The sequence below is a fragment of the Macaca fascicularis genome, chromosome 4 (assembly GCF_037993035.2).
Source record: "Macaca fascicularis isolate 582-1 chromosome 4, T2T-MFA8v1.1".
Classification (NCBI taxonomy): domain Eukaryota; kingdom Metazoa; phylum Chordata; class Mammalia; order Primates; family Cercopithecidae; genus Macaca; species Macaca fascicularis.
In genome coordinates, this window is record NC_088378.1 from 148,263,335 (window position 1) to 148,280,418 (window position 17,084).

Sequence of the window (17,084 nt, forward strand, 5' to 3'; positions counted from 1 at the left end):
GGCGGTTGATGCGGGAGCGCCGTGGCGCAGGCGCCTGCGCAGAGCCGACCGTTGGCCTCCTGTTCCGCTTAAAGGGGCGGTGCGGAAGCGGCAAGAAGATGGAGCTGGGGAGTTGCCTGGGGGCGGCGGAGGAAGAGGGCGAGCCAGAGGTGAAGAAGCGGCGACTTCTGTGTGTGGAGTTTGCCTCGGTCGCGAGCTGCGATTCCGCTGTGGCTCAGTGCTTCCTGGCCGAGAACGACTGGGAGATGGAAGTACGCTTTTGCTGTCTTCGCGTCCCGCTCCGTTAGCTAGGTCGGTGGAGCGCACAAACCTCATCCCTGGTGCCTTTGTTTTTCAGAGGGCTCTGAACTCCTACTTCGAGCCTCCGGTGGAGGAGAGCGCCTTGGAACGCCGCCCTGAAACCATCTCTGAGCCCAAGACCTAGTAAGTGATGAGGGGAGCTGGGAGCCAGTCCGGACGGAGGCAGTTTGATACCAGGTTGCGCTGCGCGTCCTGGGACCTGCCGTGTAGTTGGGCAGAAGATGCTGAGGCAGATCTCCAAGCTGCGCAGCCAGAGGAGCAGGGCTTGCGTTGCTGCTGCTGCGCGGAGATGCGCCCCAGCAGCGGATCTAACACTCCCCCATACTGTCTCTTCGAACGTGATTTGGAGTCCAGGGAAATGGAAACGTAATGTTTGACTCAAATGATAGGAAGTAAGTAAGCGAGAGGTTTGAAACGAATGAAGGCAAAAATCTTCCGTCGAAGAATGGCAGCTTGGAAGTCTCCTTGCTTCCTGAATTGTTTATTTATTCTAGGCCTTAGGCTGGCCAGCCAGAATAATAGGTTTTTTGTTGTTGTTATTTTTTTTAATGCACACCTACTCCTGTTATTTCAGTGCCCCTCTCCAGTTCCTGCACTACTGCTCTTGAAAAGTGTAGATGCCTTACAAGGCCCTCTACTATTTGGCTCCATAACTTGGAACCTGTCTTTCCAGGTTCCAGGCATATCAAACTTTTACTTTTTTCCAATGGGTCATTTTCTCCTGTCTTTGAACCTTCGTAAAGATCTTTATTACCTCTACTTGGATTTTTTTTCTTTTTCCTTCCTTGCTAGTATGTATCTTAAAGGCCCAAGCTGAGACACGATTTATCTCCAGGAAACTTTTCCTGATGTCCTAAGTCTAGGTAAGGTTCCCCTTTTAGGTACTCTTATATCATCCTGCGTGACCCCTGTTATAATAACTTAGTCCATATTGTAAGTGCTGTTCATTGTTTTATGTCTCTTACTGGACTGCACATCTAGTAAGGAGTATCTGTTTTTATACATTGTTAATTTCCCAAAGTCTGACAACATCTGACACATCATAAGCTCCCAATAAATATTTACTGAATGTATAAAATTCTCCCAGTTATATGTACAACTTGTAAAATTGACTGTTCATAGTGGAGACTGTATTTTCCCTTTGGTCTTTTCAGCTGCATTGTCTTACAGATGTGATAAAATATTTTCATTAGGTTCCTTTCTCTGTCTTGCCTCTTGTTGGGGAATTGTCTGCTCTCACACAGTGATTTGTCTCTGGCTTCCGTTTTACTAACCAGAGCAAGTTGGTCTAGGAGGTGTTCACCTAGCTCAGACTGGCCAGTCAGATCCTCTCCTTGGTTTCAGAATTAGGACCAAGAGAGTCAAGTCTGAGTCTTCCTATGGAGCTGGAACTGTAACGTGTTAACTTAGCACCTGTGAGGATTCATACGTATCTTTTTTTGGGTACAGAGAAGCTGAGAACAGAGGTCTGCAGCCAGAGAATGAAGCAGAGGGAAGTTGAAGTGTAGGATTGAGAGAAAGCCCTTAACTGCCCTTCCTTAAACATGGCTGTATTTCTGTACCAGGCTCTGTGACATGTTGTTTCCTTATAAATTCACCTGTTTTGGTCAAACCAACCTGAGTTAATGTCTGTTGGTTGCAATAGACTGTATCGTAACCAATAAATAGTAACAAAATAAGTGGATTTCCTGGAATAGGCCCTCAGAAAAGATGCGGATCAAGCTGAGGAATGGTGTCATGGCTATTAGGATTCTCTTACCCCGGAATGGTAAATTGGCAAAAACAAGCAAAGGTGTTGATTAGGCTGTGGTCTCTTGTCTCTCAGAACTCAGGTCAAGTATGAATGAGAGTGAGGTTTTAAAGTTTAGTTTGCTGAAGAGAGAAAAATGGGGAAGGGGCAAACTTCAGGGTGTTTCTAAGGCCTGTGCATTCACAGAGCGTGCGGTGATTAGATTTTTGATATTGGCTTTAGCAAAAATGAAAGGAAAAGAAAAAAAATTGATTGGAAGATTTTATGACCAGAGAAACTCAACCCTGCTGAGCAAGGGCATTGGCTGTCTTAAATAATTGGGGCAGGAATCTCAATTCTGGAGTGAATTCCTGGGATATCAACAAAAATTGAAATTGAACACTAAAGTGATTTAGCCCCCTACATTAGAATCTATCTTTAGTGTCTCTGATGAGATACCAGGGGAATCCTCTTAAAACAGCTATGCTGAATCTTAGCTGCATATTGGAATTATCTGGGGAAATAAAAAAAAAAACAACAACAGATTCTAATTAGTCTTGAGTAGGGCCTGTGTATTCCTCATTGTATTTTTTTTTTTTTTTTTTTTTTTTTAAGCTGTGCAGGTAATTCTAATGCAGAGCCAGCATTGACAGCCCATGTCCCAGAGCCTTGTTACTCAGAGTGTGGACTCTGGACCAGCAGCATGCTACTACTACTTGCGAGTTTGTTAGACATGCAGAATCTTAGGTCTCACCCAGACCTACTGAATCAGAATTTGTATTTTGACAAGATCTCCTGGTGATTTAAAGTTGAAGAGCACTGGCCTAACACATAAAACCTGAGACACCAGATATACTGACAAAAGCGCTTCCTCATCTGCTTAGGAATGAAGTCAAAAAATCATGCCCTTAACATTCACCAGTCCCTCTCTGTTCCCTTAGTATTTCTGTACAGCAACGTTTTAGAGTTTATTTCCCTTTTCATTTTCCCAAATGGAAATTTTAAATACAGTTGCCTGGTTTTTCTTGCTGCATTAAATATTAAATATTGTGGGTGTTGCATAAATTGCAGAGATATTTGTGTTAGGTTCTTGCATTGCTATAAAGAAATACCTGAGACTGGGTAATTTATAAAGAAAAGAGATTTAATTGGTTAACAGTTCTGCACGCTCTACTGGAAGCAAGGCCCCAGCCTTTGCTGGGCCTCAGGAAGATTTCAATCATGGCAGAAGGGAAGGGGGAGCCCAGGTATCACACGGTGAGCACAGGAGCAAGGGGTGGGGTGGTGCCACATACTTTTAAACAACCAGATCTTGCAAGAACTCGCTAACGTGAGGATAGCACCAAGACATTTATGAGGGATCTGCCCCCATGACCCAAACACCTCCCACTGGACCCCACTTCCAACATTATGGATTATATCTCAATATGAGATTTGGAGGGGACAAACATCCAAATTATGTCAATATGGAATTGGATTGCAATGAAACTGGAGGAGGAAAGGATGGCATAGTGAATAAGAGCATGGACTCTGGAGCCAAAATGCAAAGGTTCTAAGTCCACCTGTGCTGTTTAGTAACTGTCTAACCTCTCTCTGCCTCAATTTCTTTGTGTAGTGGGGATAGTAATAAGGTTCTAAGTCTACCTGTGCTGTTTAGTAACTGTGTAACCTCTCTCTGCCTCAGTTTCTTTATCTGTGCGACCTCTTCCTCATGGGGTTGTGGTAAGGATTAAGTGAGCTGATAGGTGTAAAACACTTGGAATTGTGCCTGGCATATAGAACTCAATAAGTATAAACTATGGTTAATGACACCATCATGCTCTCCCCATACATCACCCATGACAGTCCACCCATTGAGGAAAGTAGGGGTTGTGTTTACAGTTTTATGAAGTAGATTGAGTTATAGTTGGACATCTTTAAACTTGGAAAAAAAGGTGTGTGTGCCAGATAGGTAGGGGGCCTAATGTGATTAACCAACACCTTTGTCTTTGACAGTATATGTATTTTTAAATCCAATTATGAAACAGAAGATTTGACAGAAATAAAGAGCTAATAATTTTTCCTTTCTGGTTTTAATGCTTTCCATAAAAAGGAAACAACATCTTTGATCAGGCATGGAATCACTTGGCTTTTTCTCTATGGTGGTAAGATGAAGGGGGCCTGCCCCTCCACACTTGTGGGTATTTCTCATCAGGTGGGACGAGAGACTGAGAAAAGAAGTAAGACACAGAGACAAAGTATAGAGGAAGAAAAGTGGGCCTAGGGGACAGGCGGTCAGCATATGGAGGACCCGCACTGGCACTGGTCTCTTGAGTTCCCTTAGTATTTATTGATCACTATCTCTACCACCTCGGTGAGGGGGATGTGGCAGGACCATAGGGTAATGGTAGGGAGAGGGTCAGCAGGAAAACGTGAGCAAAGGACTCTGTGTCATAAAATAAGTTTAAGGAAAGGTGCTGTGCCTGGATGTGCACGTAGGCCAGATTTATGTTTGACTTTACACAAACATCTCAGTGCAATAAATAGCAGTATTGCTGCCAGCATGTCTCACCTCCAGCCATAAGGCGGTTTTCTCCTATCCAAGTAAATAGAATATATGACCGGGTTTTACACCGAGACATTCCATTCCCAGGGACGAGCAGGAGACAGATGCCTTCCTCTTATCTCAACTGCAGAGAGGCCGCCTTCTTTCACTAATCCTCCTCAGCACAGACCCTTTACGGGTGTCGGGCTGGGAGACTGTCAGGTCTTTCCCTTCCCATAAGGCCATAACTCAGGCTGTCTCAGTGGGGAGAAACCTTGGACAATACCCAGGCTTTCTTGGGCAGAGGTCCCTGTGGCCTTCTGTAGCACATTGTGTCCCTGGATACTCAAGTCTGGAGAATGGTGATGACTTTTACCAAGCATACTGCCTGCAAACACAATTTTAACAAAGCACATCCTGCACAGCCCTAAATCCATTAAACCTTGAGTCAACGTAGCACATGTTTCTGCGAGCACAGAGTTAGGGCTAGGGTTACAGATTAACAGCATCTCAAGGCAGAAGAATTTCTCTTAGTACAGATCAAAATGGAGTTTCTTATGTCTTCCTCTTTCTACATAGACACAGTAACAGTCTGATCTCTCTTTTCCCCACAGTAAGACGTTGAAAAAAGGTCTAATATTAGCTTATTGTTGAATAAGAGAACTTTTGGGTGGGTTGAAATTCACAAAAGAAAGTTTTGCACTTGTTTTTTTTTTTTTATGCTCTTGAAGGTTGTTTTTATGTAAAAGGAAGACAATTCAAAATATTTTATGCTTCAAAATTGGCATTAAGTTCATCTAGCACCCAGATCATGGCCTCTAAATACCATTCTTCACTGAAAGGAACAAGGGCTTTTTAGAAATGACTGATTTCATAGAATGGAAGAGGCTTAATGTGAAAATAAAAAAAGAAGTTAAAAAGAAATGACTGAGCAGGGGCAAAAAAAGTACAAGATGAGCCTATGATATCTGTGGTGTTAGAAAGTAGGAGGTGCCCAGAAAATGTTGGGGATGTGCCAGAAGGGCACAAGACCTAGCTTAAAAGCTCCCTACCCTCATTCCCCATCAAATCTGATGTAATCCAAGCAACAGGATGCTTGGTAGGAATAGATTACAATCCATACAAAAAGAACCCATACTGATATAAATACAGTTGCCCAAGAGAGAAGGGAACATTTTTCCTTACAGTAGAACTCTAACTATTAAATATAGAAGGCATGAGGAATTAGAAAAAAAATCTTCATTTGGAAACTGCCATATTGATAATTATTTCAGGCAGGTATCATCAACAGATACTAAAACTAGTAGGAAAGTTCAGTGAACAACAGCATATTTACATAATCACAAAGTACTTTCCCACAAAACACTATGATGGGGAAAATCATAACTTTGTAGCAGAGAAATCTGGTTAACAACACTTTAACCAAGTGATCAAAGCCAACATCACCAGGAATGGGACAGCTCCATATCAGATACTTGATATGATGCATTGAGGAAGACATACTATCACTTCTGTGACATTCCTGCTAAAAAATGCATAATCTGAACCAAATAATAGGAAAACATAAACCTAAACTGAAGGACATTCTGTAAGATAAATGGCCTGTGCTCTTCAAAAATGTCAGTCATGAGAGACAAAGACTGAAAAACTGTTCTGGATTAAAGAAAATTAAAAGAGACATGCCATCTAAATGTAACATGTGATCCTGGATTAGGACACTAGTAGCACAATTGGCAAGATCGAACTAGGTCTTTAGATAATATTAAATCTAGCCACAGGAGGCAATAAGAAAAAGAAAAATTTGTATCAATGATAATCTTCTGACTTGATGATCATACTAGAGTATACCATTATGCACCACATAACCACATCTCAGTTGACAACAAACTGCATAAATGAAGATGATCCCATAAAATTATATGACTGTATTTTTGCTATACCTTTGCCATTGTGTTACAGTTGCCTACAGTATCCAGTATAGTAGCATGCTGTGCAGGTTTGTAGGCTAGGAGCAATAGGCTAGACCATATAGCCCAGGTGTGTAGGAGGCTGTACCATCTAGGTTTGTGTAAATTCTCTCTATGATGTTTGCATCATGGTGAAATCACCTAATGACACACTTCTCCAAATGTGATGCATAACTGTATATATAAGCATGTCTTTGTGTTTAGGAAATAATACAAAAATATTTAAACAAATGGTTCAGAGTAAAAAGAACAAACCAAGTGAATGTTAAGTAAGTAAAATGTTAACATTTGAGGAATCTGGGTGAATCGTGTATAGGAGAAAAGTTAAAATATTGGCATTAAAATTACAAATTCAAACACCTATTTTTAAAATTCATGAATAGTTTATACATGCTTAGAAGTCACCTTTTAATAATGTAACATTTGAGGAATCTGGGTGAATCGTGTATAGGAGAAAAGTTAAAATGTTGGCATTAAAATTATAAATTCAAACACCTATTTTTAAAATTCATGAATAGTTTATACATGCTTAGGAGTCACCTTTTAATAATGTTTGTCCCTCCACTCATATGTCTGGGGCATTGGTTAGGGGAGCAGATGGTGGAGTCAGGACTATGGACTGGAGCACATAAATATGTCCTTTCCAGCATGGCAGTCTCAGGGTGGTTGAACTTTTTACATGGCAGTTCCAGGGTTCCTGGAGGAAGTATTCCAAAAGCCTTGAATGGAAGTGGCAGATTATCTTAAGGCCAAACCTCAAAAGTCCCAGAATACTCTTTCCCTGTAGTAAGCAAACCACTAAGGTCTGGATTCAAAGGGGAGGGGCATTAGGCTTCATTACTCAAAGAGGGGAGTAGCAAAGAATTTGCAGTTCTTATTTATCTGCCACAATGAGATCTTATTTAATATATGATTTAAAAAGATTCCAAAAAGATTTAAAAATCCTACATTTCTGAGTCTAATTTGGGATCATAGTTTATACAATTATTTTAGTGACACATGTCATTGAAGGATATTAAGTTGACTGTAACTGCCCAAATGAGCAAACATTTGGACGGTGCAATAAGAATCTATCTATGAACGCAAAAGTATCTGAGACCGGTCTAAATCAATTTAGAAGGTTTATTTTGCCAAGGTTAAGGACGTGCCAGTGACACACCCTCAAGAGGTCCTGAAAACCTTGTGGACATGTGCCCTAGGTAGTTGGGGTACAGCTTGCAAGTCAATACCCTGAGGCACCAAGGGTTGCAGCAGAAAAAAAAAATTAATTGTAAGGCCGCCAAACCAGGAGACTGGAGGAAACTTCAGATTCTCCTTGAGAAGTCTGGAGCTTGAGACTTGAAAGGGTGTTGAGTGGACCAAGGTGTGAGGATTGTTGATTGGTCAGAGTACAATGATGAAGTCATGGGATCTGGAGATGAAGAAACTGCATTCTCATGCAGATTCAGTTCCTTGAGGGTGTCTTCAAACTGGTTAGTGTCAGCTTTCTGCTGGAATTCCGCGTCTGAAAAACTTCTTAAGCAATTCTTAAACAAAAGCCTTCTGATTCTGATGTCAGAGATCCCACCCACAGGAGCAATGGGGATGCAAGTGGCCAGTATATAGGGCTATGGGATGACTTTCTGTTACAAAGAAGTGGGCCAAAGTGCAGCGTGATTAATGCTTAATTATATTTCTGTCTAGAACCTGGCATACAATTTTTGTTAACCCTGTAAGGACAGTGTCAAACTTTTAGTGCTCTTTTAAAATTTGTCTGTAAAATGAGGGCTACAAATACAAAAGAATTCTTAATCAGTGTATAGATTATTTGCAAAGCTGTGTTTTATTCTGATCTTGCCAGTGTTGACCTAACCAATGAAGAAACAACTGATTCCACCACTTCTAAAATCAGCCCATCTGAAGATACTCAGCAAGAAAATGACAGCATGTTCTGCTTCATTACCTGGAATATTGATGGATTAGATCTAAACAATCTGTCAGAGAGGGCTCGAGGGGTGTGTTCCTACTTAGCGTTGTAAGTATTATCACTTCTGTTTAATAGTAATGTGTCTTATGTATATTCAAAGGAACAGTTCAAGGTTGTGGGCTTTCGAATTAAACCTAAGTTCAATGTCCAGCTCTGAGAAGAAATATCTGAAAGAATTGAGATGATTGCCTCTGAGAGCAGGATTGCAGGCTGCAGCAAAGTGGGAACACTAATTTTTGTTAGAAGCCTTTTAGTACTGTTTTCTTCTTAAACTTTGTTTATAATAACTACGTGAAATTAAAACTGCCAAAAAGATCTATTTGTGCGCCATACTGGCTCTGTGACCTTGGGCAAATCACTTAAGTTCTCTGGAGGTCAGTTTTCTTCATTGTGGATAATAACTGCTTCAAGAGGATTGAAAGAAATGTTGAAAGCATCTCTTAGTGTGTAGGACCATTGAAGTCTCTCAGTATGGTGGTTTCTATTGTCAGTTTTTCTAGTTCTTTTTGATATGTTTGTTATAGTACTAAAATAGCACACATCTTTCTCATTTTATAGTTATCAAAGATCAGCATAAACAATATTAGGTGCACAAGAGGGTTTTTTGCTTTGGTATGTTGTGGAATTTCCTTCATTTAGGTAGCTGAAAATGAAATGGTATACTTGGTATTTGTCATAAACTGATGTTTTTCGTTAGGTACAGCCCAGATGTGATATTTCTACAGGAAGTTATTCCCCCATATTATAGCTACCTAAAGAAGAGAGCAAGTGATTATGAGATTATTACAGGTAACAATTTTTGTTATTCAACTTGTCTTTTCTTTGACAAACAGGTCAGTGAGAGGGATAAATCAAAGTTAGTCTATTGGGACATGGAGAAGAAAAAGCACAAATAAATAAGTTTGAGAAAAATAAGCAAGACCCAGGATACTACAAGAATTATAGGAGAATATTTTATACAACTTAATAAGTGTGAAAAGGTTAATAAGTGAAAAGGAAATGGATGATTTTTCAGGAAAATATAAATTGCTAAAATTTGAGAAACTGAGTACCTTTTTGAAATTTAGTTGTTAAAAGTTTTAAGTGAAATAATCACATTGTGGTTATGCTTTTTCAAAAAGTCTTTATTTTAAAATTCCTTATTTATTTTGTTGTTCTTTTTATACTTTTTTTGCCCTGAGTAATTTAGGTTTTAAATTTTCCATCTATTTTGTTTTTTGCTAAATATATTTAAAATACTGCTTTGGCCACATCTCATGATTTTCATATACAGTCTTTTCTTGGTATTCTCAGGGGATTGGTTCTAGGGTTCCTTGGTGGATACCAAAATTCACACATACTCAGGTTCAGGTTCCTCAGTCTGCTCTGCAGAACCCATCTATATGTGAGCGCTCCATATATGCGGGTTTCACGTTCTGAGAAGACTGTGTTTTCAACCCACATTTGGTTGTGGATGCAGAACCCACAGATACAGAGGACCAACCATATTTATTGAAAAAATACCTGTATAAGTCGACCCTTGAAGTTCAAACCTGTGTTGTTCAAGTGTCAACTGTATAGTGTTTTCTTTGACTTTCATTTTTATATAGTATGTGATTTTTAATTTCAGTTGACTCCTTAAGCGAGAATTTCTAAGGAGAGGGTTCCCAGTCTGTGTGTGTCTCTCAATGGAACTTTTTTGTATTCTCTTGGGGATTCTTTTAGGATTTTTGATTCCCATGCTTCCTTCTTAGTTTACTTCCTCATTTTATTGGCGCACCCTCTCTAATTTCTAAGGAACAGTGCATGGACAGTGAAGTTTTTGAATCCCAGCATATTTGAAAATGTCTGTGTTGTAGCTTTGTGGTTCTTGATAGTTTGGCTGAAGATAGGTATCTGGGTAAACAGATGTTTTCCTTCAGAATTCTGAAGGCATTCTTCAGTGTCTTCTAATTTCCATTATTGATAATGGGTAATAAGGCTGATGTCATTCTAATTCTTATTCTTTTCTTTTTCCCTACTCTCTGGAAGCTTTGAGGGTCTTCTTTTAACCCTCATGTTCTTTGGGTTTTTTTTTTTTTTTAACATTTATTGTACTGAATGCTTGGTGGGAACTTTTAATCTGTGGAATTTTAATATGTGGAAAACCTTAATTGTTGAAAATCCTTTTTTCCCTCCCTCCCACAATTCCCCTTGCCTCTCCTTTCATTCTTTTCATTATTTCTCTTTCCTTTTCTCCTTGTCTCTTCTTTCCTCCCTTATAGTTTTTTTACTCCTCCCCTTTTTCTGAACTCCCTCTGTTAAACGGTGGACCTCCTGGGTTGATCCTTAAATTTTCTTAACTCTCTTATTCTCCTATCTCTATTGACTGTTCTACTTTCTTGGCAACTATCTTGACTTTTAGATAGCATTATTTTAATTTCCTAGGCCTCCTATTCACTGAATATCTTTTTTATGGCATACTTTTCTTGGTTTATGGATACAGTATCTTTTTTGTTAGTTTTTTGTTTGTTTTAGGTTTTAATCTCTTTCCATGCATTGTTTTTATTTCCTTCTTTTTGTTTGTTTCGATTATGTTATGTCATGTCAGTATCCATCATGTCATGTCAGACTTCTTCCTTAAATATGTAGGGATCCTTGGCTTTCGGTTCACATTTAAACACCAAACACTAAAATGTTGATTACAAGGCTAAGTAGTTTACCTCACTGGAGAGGGGTGAGGGATTGATTGTGGAGCAAACTACTTATTCATTTGAGGTAGACCCACAATTGTCAGTGTGTTGGTATATACAGGCCTTTAATCTGAGGCCATTTTGTTTCTCCAAAAAGAGTGATTTAGCTTTCTGCCTTCTGGGTGTTGGGGCTGGGGTGGTGTGCTTGTTTTGCCTAACTTCTGGAAGCAGGTCGGGGAAGGGAGCTGAGTCGGCACACTTAATCAGTGTTCAACCCATTCCTCTATCAGCCCTGGGCTAACACGCATGCCCCTCCCTGTGGTTGGTGACTCTGGAGCCTCTAAAATTTAGTTCTCTGTAAAACCCTAGTCTCCTGTTAATAGAGGGACAGTCACTTAGCTCTAAGGAGTTGAGGAAACCTGGGAGTTGTTTAACCCCATATCCAGACCTTGAACTGGCCCCCCTCTTCTTACCTCAGCACCTTACCTTTTGTGGTACCTTTATGTTCAAGCACTAAGTGTTTCCAGATTTTGGTGGAACAAATCTGCTTGCTTCCTGTCTATGGTTCTCTGCTACAGTCACTCAAGTGGTTTCCTTCTGTTTTGATAAACCGGTTCCCACTTCTCCATCTGTTTTCTGAAAAACTACTGGAAGCTTTCATTCATGGCCTCTACTCCTATTTTCTGTTCTTGCAGGTTTATATCTTTCTAGATTTTTATTCATTTACTATAATTTTTCTGGAACTTCTAGCATGAGAGGTAGTAAATGGATATCAGTTGGCCACAGTTCATCTTATCTACTCTGTGTCTTTCAGAAATTTCTCAAATTTTCTCATCTGATATTGGCGGCATTATATTTTGGCACTTGTTTACATTTTTTTTTTTCATTTTTATTTATTTATTTATTTATTTTTGAGACGGAATTTCACTCTTGTTGCCTAGGCTGGAGTGCAATGGCACGATCTCAGCTCACCGCAACCTCCACCTCCCGGGTTCAAGTGATTCTCCTGCCTCAGCCTCCTGAGTAGCTAGGATTACAGGCATATGCCACCACACCCAGTTAATTTTGTATTTTTAGTAGAGATGGGATTTCTCCATGTTGATCAGGCTGGTCTCGAACTCCTGACCTCAGGTGATCCACCCACCTCGGCCTCCTAAAGTGCTGGGATTACAGACATGAGCCACTGTGCCTGGTCTTTTTTTATTTATTTATTTTATTTCTTCTAAGCTTCTAGTTAAAATTTGGGAGGGAGGGAGGTAGACTTGTTTGGCCATGATGAACTACTTTGAAATAATAGTTTAGTTTAAAGATTTAGATCCATGTAAGTATCTGTTACCTGTTTGCTATAAAATTCTTCAATAGGCAAACTTGTGGTAAACTGAAAATAACTTTGACCTCCTCAGCCTAAATTCTTTTCCACAAATATTTGTAGGTCATGAAGAAGGATATTTCACAGCTATAATGTTGAAGAAATCAAGAGTGAAATTAAAAAGCCAAGAGATTATTCCTTTTCCAAGTACCAAAATGATGAGAAACCTTTTATGTGTGCATGTGAGTAATTTTTTAAAATTGAGTGTCTTATAAAAAAAGAATACATTTTTTTCATAGTTTTGTTGTTATTCTTTTTAATACCATTGCCTTTTGAGAAAAATTTGCTTCACACATGTAGATTCTTTTAGATAGTCTTTAACACTTTCTAAAATTAAGTTTTTACATAAATTTTAAATGCAGATAGAATTCTCAGTCTATTGTTTTCTTAAAAATATTTGAGAGTTTGCTAACATTCCACATTTGCTTCCTAATGTTTTTACTCTATACATGCTACTATATTGTACTCTATGAGACTTACAAAAATGAAGAATAGATCTTGATCTGATACAGTATATAGATTAGTAAGGGAGAGTGTATATATATAGTAACTAAAACATAAGAAAGGCATAAGTGCCACAGGAGAGGTGTAAATGTGTGGAAGTTTAGAGAAAGGAGATGATTTTTAACCAGATTGTTTAGTGAGACTTTTATAGAGGAGATGGTATTTGAAATGAACCCGGAAAAATATGTAAGACGTAGACATTAAAAAGAGTCCAAGTAGAGAAACCACCATGAGCAAACTTTTCAAGTTGCAAGAGGTGTACATGTGTGAGTATGAATGAGCATTCTATTCAGTTGATTGTAGGGGCCATGGAGAGGGAAATGTGACAGGTTGAGAAGTATGTAGGCTCCTGATTATAGAAGAGCATGAATGACCAATATGAAAGAATTAGACTTGATTCTGCAAGCACTTCATATAATGATAGATTGTACATTGCTGGTGTCTTAATTGCAAATGGTAAATGATTCTCATTCATTCAGTTAACTTTTTTGGAATACCTGTATGCCAGGCCCTTAAAAATACAGCAATAAATAAGAATCATCTGTGCTTTGCAAATGACTTATGGCTTTGTAAGAGGTAAATAATTGTCCTTTTAATTTAGCCTAGGGGGCTTTAAAACAGTCTGTTCAGCATGCTTTAGGTGTATTGAGGAGGGAGCCACTGATGGCCTGGGGACACTGGGGAAAGGTTCACAGTGGAGGTGACATCTGGGGGTAGGTCGTGCTTGCTAAACAGTCTTCTTTGGGGACAGGGTTAGTGCTTTAATACTTCTTTTGATCTGGAGGGATAGACGCAGTGCTGATTATACAGTTTCAGTTTAGTAGATACATACCATTTGACAGAACAATCTGCTGATTTTGTTATTAAAGTTCAGTATTAATAGTCAGTGGACAATTTTAATGACTTTTTGTCCTGTTGCAGGTGAATGTGTCAGGAAATGAGCTTTGCCTTATGACATCCCATTTGGAGAGCACCAGAGGGCATGCTGTGGAACGAATGAATCAGTTAAAAATGGTTTTAAAGAAAATGCAAGAGGCTCCAGAGTCAGCTACAGTTATATTTGCAGGAGATACAAATCTAAGGGATCAAGAGGTGAGTGACAGAGTCAGTGTGATGTTTGAGGACAGATTATTGCTATGGAGACTAATTTAGGTTCCTTTGACCAAAGCTGTTAAAACTAGGACCTGTAGTCACTCAAAATGTCTTAAGTGACCTTGCAATTCAGCAAGTATTTGTTTAGCCTATGCTGTATGCCTAGGAGAAAAAGGGGCTTCTTTTGGAGGAAATAAAAATGTGCATGAGAAATAGACAACACTAAACTATATATATGGGATTAGAAAGAAAGGTAGAGAAAATGATTTTAGAAGAGTTTAGAAAAGGTTGTTTCTTTGCAGTATTCCTAGTTGCAATATGAGAACAATGGAAAGATTTGACCATGATAATTGTTCCTAACTCTCTTTTTTCCTAGGTTTCCTTTTCTTTTTTCTTTTTTGTCTTTCATTAGCCTTTTTTACCCACTTTTCCTGCTACCACCATGCCCAGATCTCCAGGTCTGAAACAAAGTCTGTTTCTTCTTGCCTATAGCTTAGCTGAGACACAGTGGGATTTTTCAGGACCTTAAAAATTTAAACATAGAATTACTATGTGATGCATCAATTACACTTCTAGGTATAAATACCCAAAAGAAGTGAAAGCAGGGATTTGAATATGTTTTGTCTACCCATGGGTGTTCACAGCCGTGTTATTCACAGTAGCTAAAAGGTAGAAGCAGCCCAAGTATCACTGACAGATGAATAAACAAAATGTACTGTATGCATACAGTGGAATATTATTACCCTTAAGATGAAGAAACTTTGACACATGCTACAATATGGGCGAATCTTAAAGACATTATGCTGAGTGAATGAAGCCAGTCCAAAAAGGAAAAGATACTATATGATTCCTCTTATGAATTTCCTAAACTGGTCAAATTCATAGAGATCGAAAGTAGAATGGTGTTTGCCAGGGACCGGGGGTATTAGGGAATGGTGAATTGGTGTTTAATGGGTACAGAGTTTCAGTTGGGGAAGATTAAAAGGTTCTGGAGATGGTTGATGGTCATGGTTTGCACAACTATGTGAATGTACTTAATGCTACATCACTGTACACTTAAAAATTGTTAAAATGGCTGGGCACAGTGGCTCACGCCTGTAATCCCAGCACTTTGGGAGGCCGAGGTGGGCTGATACTTGAGGCCAGGAGTTCGAGACCCTCCTGACCAACACGGTGAAACCCCATCTCTACTAAAAATACAGAAATTAGCCGGGCATTGTGGCACATGCCTGTGATCCCAGCTGTGCAGGAGGCTGAGGCACTAGAATTGCTTGAACCTGGGAGGTGGAAGTTGCAGTGAACCGAGATTGCACCACTGCACTCCTTCCTGGGTGACAGAGTGAGACTCCATCTCAAAAAAAAAAAAAAAATTTGTTAAAATGATAAATCTTATATTGTGTATATTTTACCACAAACAATTTTTTTTTAATCCCGGAGAGTGAATGAGCAAACAATTAATATTATTAATAAACTTCAAATAAAACTGAAGGCAGTTGAAATGTTTGGATCATATAAATGCTATACTTCTAAAGTTGTAGACTGAAGTAGAGTGGCAGTTCTGCCTTCTTTTCACTTGAGTTCAGTTTTTAGAAACAGATAACAGCAGTAACAGGCCATGTATGTTCAGCCTTCTAAATTTTATCTGAAACCCAAAGTTAACCTATTTATGGCAGAAGAGAAGGGGCAAATTCCAACCTCTCTGGCTGTCTTGATATTTTTATATTACATACTACTATGCAGCATAATACTTTTTATAATGTATCTCGATATTTTGCATTTGTGCATTAATAATTTCTTGCATGGTAATAGCAAAAACGCCTTTTTTTTTTTTTTTTCTAGTTGGGAAAAGGCTATGTGTATCTTAGAGAGTATTCTTTTTCTTTTCAGGTTACCAAATGTGGTGGTTTACCCAACAACATTGTGGATGTCTGGGAGTTTTTGGGCAAACCTAAACATTGCCATTATACATGGGATACACAAATGAACTCTAATCTTGGAATAACTGCTGCTTGTAAGCTTCGTTTTGATCGAATATTTTTCAGAGCAGCAGCAGAAGAGGGACACATTATTCCCCGAAGTTTGGACCTTCTTGGATTGGAAAAACTCGACTGTGGTAGATTTCCTAGTGATCACTGGGGTCTTCTGTGCAATTTAGATGTAATATTGTAAAATGCTTTTCAAATGTGAGTTTTGTCCTGATTTTTGCAAATACAGTTTCCACCTTCTGGAAAGGTAGGTTTGATGTGGAGAAAATAATGTACTAGATCATTGTCACAGAAAAACCAACTATGATTTGTGGTTGTGTTTTCAGAATTCAACATTAAAGATTAATGTTTATTTAAATGAACACATTCCTGTGTTCAGGATGTGAGGCCGTTTAATAATAAGGGCACAAAGCCTGTTAGAGTTTTTAACGGTGCTTATAGCTGCCAGCTGGATTCCAAACAGGAATCACATTGTCTCTGAGCTAATGTTTATGTTTTTCCATTCAGGCACCGAAATAGTTAACATTTCAAATAAGTCTTCAAAAGAAAACATAAGAGATTATTGAGTTACTGGGACTGGATCCTTTATTTCATAAGTTCAGATCATCTTAAATGAAAATGCCATGATTATCTGCAGTTAAATAGATGACAGCTATTCTACATCAGACTTGATTTTTGTCAGCTAACTACATAATTGGTAAGCTATAATTGAAACCTTATGGCTTAAAATTCCTTAACTCTGTTTTGATTCATGTTTGTAGTCATGTTGTCAACAGAGGCAAAGTTAGGCTTGATGATGGTTAAAATCAGTTTGATAGCACCATGGGACGTTTTTCTAACAAAAATAAATGCATAAAGAGACATAGCCTTTTAGTTTTGCTAATTGTAAAATGGAAATGTTTTACAGGAAGTAAATGCAAATTACTTGTAAGTGTGCTTTAAAGAAAAATATTTTCCCCACAAGAGAAATTTAAATAAAGGATTTTATTTGTTTATA

The 17,084-nt window shown here is 38.8% G+C and overlaps 1 protein-coding gene across 1 annotated transcript; it reads left to right on the forward strand.

The window, feature by feature from the left end:
• The first annotated feature begins 61 nt into the window (after nucleotides 1–61).
• TDP2 (tyrosyl-DNA phosphodiesterase 2) lies at nucleotides 62–17,084 on the forward strand. Its single transcript, XM_005553904.4, has 7 exons — nucleotides 62–251; nucleotides 338–423; nucleotides 8,361–8,534; nucleotides 9,184–9,275; nucleotides 12,570–12,688; nucleotides 13,932–14,102; nucleotides 15,990–17,084. Exons 1-7 carry the CDS (start codon nucleotides 99–101, stop codon nucleotides 16,269–16,271), a joined length of 1,077 nt encoding a protein of 358 aa, XP_005553961.3. The 5' UTR covers nucleotides 62–98; the 3' UTR covers nucleotides 16,272–17,084.

Coding starts and splice junctions, on each gene's coding strand:
- TDP2 (XM_005553904.4), top strand. CDS start 99: ATGGAGCTGGGGAGTTGCCTGGGGGCGGCGGAGGAAGAGGGCGAGCCA. Junction 9,276..12,569: donor TGATTATGAGATTATTACAG/GTAACAATTTTT, acceptor AAATATTTGTAG/GTCATGAAGAAGGATATTTC. Junction 14,103..15,989: donor CAAATCTAAGGGATCAAGAG/GTGAGTGACAGA, acceptor TTTTCTTTTCAG/GTTACCAAATGTGGTGGTTT.